The sequence below is a fragment of the Mixophyes fleayi genome, chromosome 6, assembly GCF_038048845.1.
Source record: "Mixophyes fleayi isolate aMixFle1 chromosome 6, aMixFle1.hap1, whole genome shotgun sequence".
Lineage (NCBI taxonomy): Eukaryota > Metazoa > Chordata > Amphibia > Anura > Limnodynastidae > Mixophyes > Mixophyes fleayi.
Window position 1 is genome coordinate 181,098,524 of NC_134407.1, and position 4,397 is coordinate 181,102,920.

Genomic DNA, 4,397 nt, shown 5'->3' on the forward strand with positions numbered 1-4,397 from the left:
ATAAATGATAACATTGTTTTGATCATAGTGATTTTTGTATGAATATGCCTAGTCGGTAGGGAATTTACAATTACCATTATCCCCAATGGACTTTTTACAGTAATAATACATTCCCTTTTGGGACAGGCACATAAGAGTTTAATAAGGATGAGCAGTATCTTGCAGCTCACAATTTGTGCACAGATTATACAGCTTTGAACAGAAAAGTAAGACTAATTAAATGAACTTTTCCTTATTTCAGATACCTGCACCAAATATGCAACATTGATCCAGGATTGTAAGCTTGCGAGCAGGGTCTTCTTACCTCTTTGTCTGTATTACCCAGTATTGTTTATTTCTGAGTTTGTCCCCAATTCTAAAGTGCTACAGTCTCTGTATAAATAAATGTTGATGGTGATGATATTGGTAATCAGTCACTATAATCAGTGCATTGTTGTTTTATATATAGATAAGCAATTTAAGTATAGAAATCTATAGCATCTTCTTGTTCTCTCCAGAGTTTCATGAGTGTTTTGCAGTACATTTTACATCGGTAAGCTTAGTTTTACGGGTATATTTACTAAGCGGTGGTTCAGACAAAACACCAATTCTTGATGCTTCCCTGTAATTTTTAATATTTTATTAAAGGCAAAGCTCTGAGAAACGTCAGTTCATCGGAACCGTCGCTAAGAAAATATACTCCCTAATCTCTCTAAAACATAGAACTCCCTGGACAGTAAGATACAGGATGGTAGCTTTGGAGACCCTAAAATAACTCACCCCAATGTCTTAGGAAGACAAGAGACCCTTTGTTTCAAACAGGATAGTCTGTTTATTTCTTTTGAGAAAGACCTAAAGTTTATGGATGCTCACTAATGACATTTATGCCTGAGCCCATAATGTCTTGAAATGGCCCTGCCCCAAGATAAAGGAACTCTTCCCTCTTATTTTTCCTTATTTTCACTGCAGTGCTATTTTAAAGAAAAAAATAAAGGCATTGATGCTCATAGCAACCAGATGTTTCATTTCTAAACTGCACTATGGTTACTGTTGGCAACACTACCCTTTTTCTTTGCACCAATTTTCATAAATGTCTCTGATGCTCCTGACTGAATACATTATAAACGCAACCAGTAATAGTATAAAACTTAAAAAAAAATAAAAAAAAAATACAGCAATCAAGATGGGAAATTACACATTCAGTTCTGCACAGGTAAAAAGCCATTGCCACTTTTAAACAAGTTGCTTTTTAATCTTATAAATGTAGATATTTGCCAGAAAACATTGTACCTATGATGCTTTAGTTCAGCAGATCTTGTAATGTCTGGACTCCTTTGGAGTAATATTATTTAGCTTAGATGTTCTGGGTAACAAAAACTGTTATGTCATTTTATGACTGTGTGGCTGCCCACTTCAAACTTAATTTATATGTTTCTTTTCATGCAGTTGTTAGATGTGTGCAAATATGGCTCAAGCGCTAGGTCAAAGGATGGAGACAGCTAAGCATTATTCAGCACATTGTTTTCTGCTGCAATGGTACACAGTGCTGTGAGGTCACTGCACACTCTTGTTCCCCCACCAGGGGGTAAATGTATCAAGCCGGGAGTTTTCCAGCAGGTTTGAAAAGTGGAGATGTTGCCTATAGCAACCAATCAGATTCTAGCTGTCATTTTGTAGAATGTACTAAATAAATGATAGCTAGAGTCTGATTGGCTTTTCAAACCCACCGGAAAAATCTCAGCTTGATATATTAACCCCCAGGTCTGCATTTTGAAAATATATTTATTGTGCCACAATAACAAAAAAGACACTCATATTAATCATGGACTTAAGGTTCTAATGCGTGGTATATTTATGTATATTGGGCCTGAGTGATTAAGGAGAGGAAGGCACAAAAGGAGTAAATTTGATCCTGGACAAACCATGTTACAATGCAAGGGGTGCAAATTAGTTTATTATTTTGCACATAATGAAAATACTGGCTGTTTTTTCATGTAGCACACAAATACTTGATAACTTCATTTTTACACTGAAATTTAAAGTAGATCTAGGACATGCCCTACCCCAACTATAAATCTGTCCACACATTTTAAATTTACAATCCCCCTCTAATGCAACATGGTTTTGCCAAGGTGCAAAATGACTATTTATTTTTTTTCTTTGCTCTCCTTAATGACTCAACCCCATTATGTCATTCTTCTGTTACTATACAACAAAGCATATGAATACAACAATTTCAATAATGTAGGCCTCAAATAACTTCAGCTTTAGATACATGATATGAAAAGGTGGTGTTGCCCATAGCAACAACATATTTGCTTTTATTTTCTCAATTATTCTACACACCACAGTTTTCATACATGGTCCCCATTGTATAATTTCTGCTGTTTTTGTTTCCATTATTGGAAATAAAGCAGTTTATAGAGTTGACCGAATTTCTAGTAATTCATTTTGTGGACTGATATGAAATGTTAGGCCTATAGATGTATTATTTGGCAACCCCATTCATTATTGTTTCTTTAAATTTAACAATACATTTCAAAGGTACAGAATTATTTGACCGACAATTACTTTTTAAAAATCAATTCTATTCAATGTTCTTCCAGCATAACCATTGGGAGCTAGTTTGGAAGGTCTGAAATGCGGAATGGTACTGATAGTCCTGCAGTTATTTTTCTTTCATTATGTGTACACTGATAGAAGACTTTTTACTTTCATAGGGATACAGTAGTATGCAGAGCTTCTAAGACATTCCCCTTATTTCAAGGCACCTAAACATGAACATGGCAAATCAAACAGAAGTTTCAGAACTTGTCCTACTGGGATTTGGGAGATTTTACGATCTCAGGATTTTAATCTTCATAGTCTTTTTTGTCATTTATATTGCAACATTGTTTGGAAACCTGCTGATAATTTTTTTAGTATCAACATGTCATCAGCTTAATACTCCTATGTATTTCTTCCTCATGCATCTATCCATATGTGATATTGTTTTTACCACAAATGTTGCTCCTAATATGCTGTATGGTATATTGCAGGGTGTGGGTAAAATGTCTATTAAAGGCTGCATAATACAATTATATGTATATGGATCGTCAACTGTTACAGAATGCTTCATTCTTACAGTAATGTCCTATGACCGTTATCTAGCCATCTGTAACCCACTACATTATACTTCAACTATGGACCTTTGCGTTTGCCTAAAACTAATATGTGCCTCTTGGTTATTAGGCTTTCTGATAGCACTCAGCACTTCAGTAATGGTGTTTAACAGAGAATTCTGTGATCCTAAAGTTATTGACCATTTCATCTGTGATCTTGCTCCCCTGTTAAAATTGTCATGTTCAGATACATCTACTGTGGAAGTTGCAATCTTTGCACTATCCATCCCTGTTATACTTATTCCATTTATCTTGATTATCATGACATATATCTGTATCTTTATAACAGTCCTTAATATACCCTTCACTTCTGGGAGACAAAAGACCTTCTCCACCTGTAGCTCGCACCTGATATCAGTAAGTACGTATTATGGAACGCTAATCGCAATTTATGTTGTTCCAAACAGAGGACACTTACTCAGTATAAACAAGGCACTATACCTCCTGTATACAGTAGTCACTCCATTGTTCAATCCAATCATATATTGTCTAAGGAACCAGGATATAAGAAAAGTGATTAGAGTGTTGTTATATAAGATTATATCCCTGGAAACTTGGCACATTTCTTTGTGAACAGACAAGGTTTTACTGGTATTTTGACTTCCACTTTTCCATGTGTACCATTCGGAGACACATCTTTTATCAGGAGTGCCAGCAATGAAGTATGAATGTTTCTCTAGATCCTATTTGTAACCTACACTAAATCTAATATTAAAGGACACTCCATGTTTCCTGTCCACTTACCCAGAGTGCCTAAACTGTACAGCTGTAACATACAATAATGCTATTCCTGATAGCAGCACAGTCAGTGTCTGGATTATTATAGGTCTATGTCTGCCATATGCAGTCTATGTGATAGGACTTTTTTATATTTGTTTCTGGTTCCTAGGGAACATGTGCCCTATGTACTCTGTAATTTCAGCAGGAAGACTAATGTGGACAGACAGCTATAAGATAGGAAATGGCTTTTAGACTAAAGCATATCTCTAATGGGAGGTTTGAACATTGTAACCACATCTTGTTTTAAACATGTAATTGAAAAATGTGAAAAAGTTTATGTAAATTTGGATAAAAAATTTTAGAACCTTGAAAAACATATAGCTAATGAGATAAACTGATAGTGGGAGATTTAAGAATTGATCACAATCTAAAAGAGAAATAAATACTTAGAGGTCTGAGAATATTAAAGGAAACAACTTTTATATCACAATGAAATTATAGGAGAATAGCACATGATATTAGATGCATGGTCTAAAA

General features: G+C 34.9%; 1 protein-coding gene across 1 annotated transcript; it reads left to right on the forward strand.

Moving 5' to 3' along the window:
• Window positions 1–2,756: 2,756 nt before the first annotated feature.
• LOC142095410 (olfactory receptor 5P56-like) lies at window positions 2,757–3,713 on the forward strand. The gene has a single exon (XM_075178358.1). The coding sequence runs from the start codon at window positions 2,757–2,759 to the stop codon at window positions 3,711–3,713; it is 957 nt and encodes a 318-aa protein (XP_075034459.1).
• Window positions 3,714–4,397: the final 684 nt, after the last annotated feature.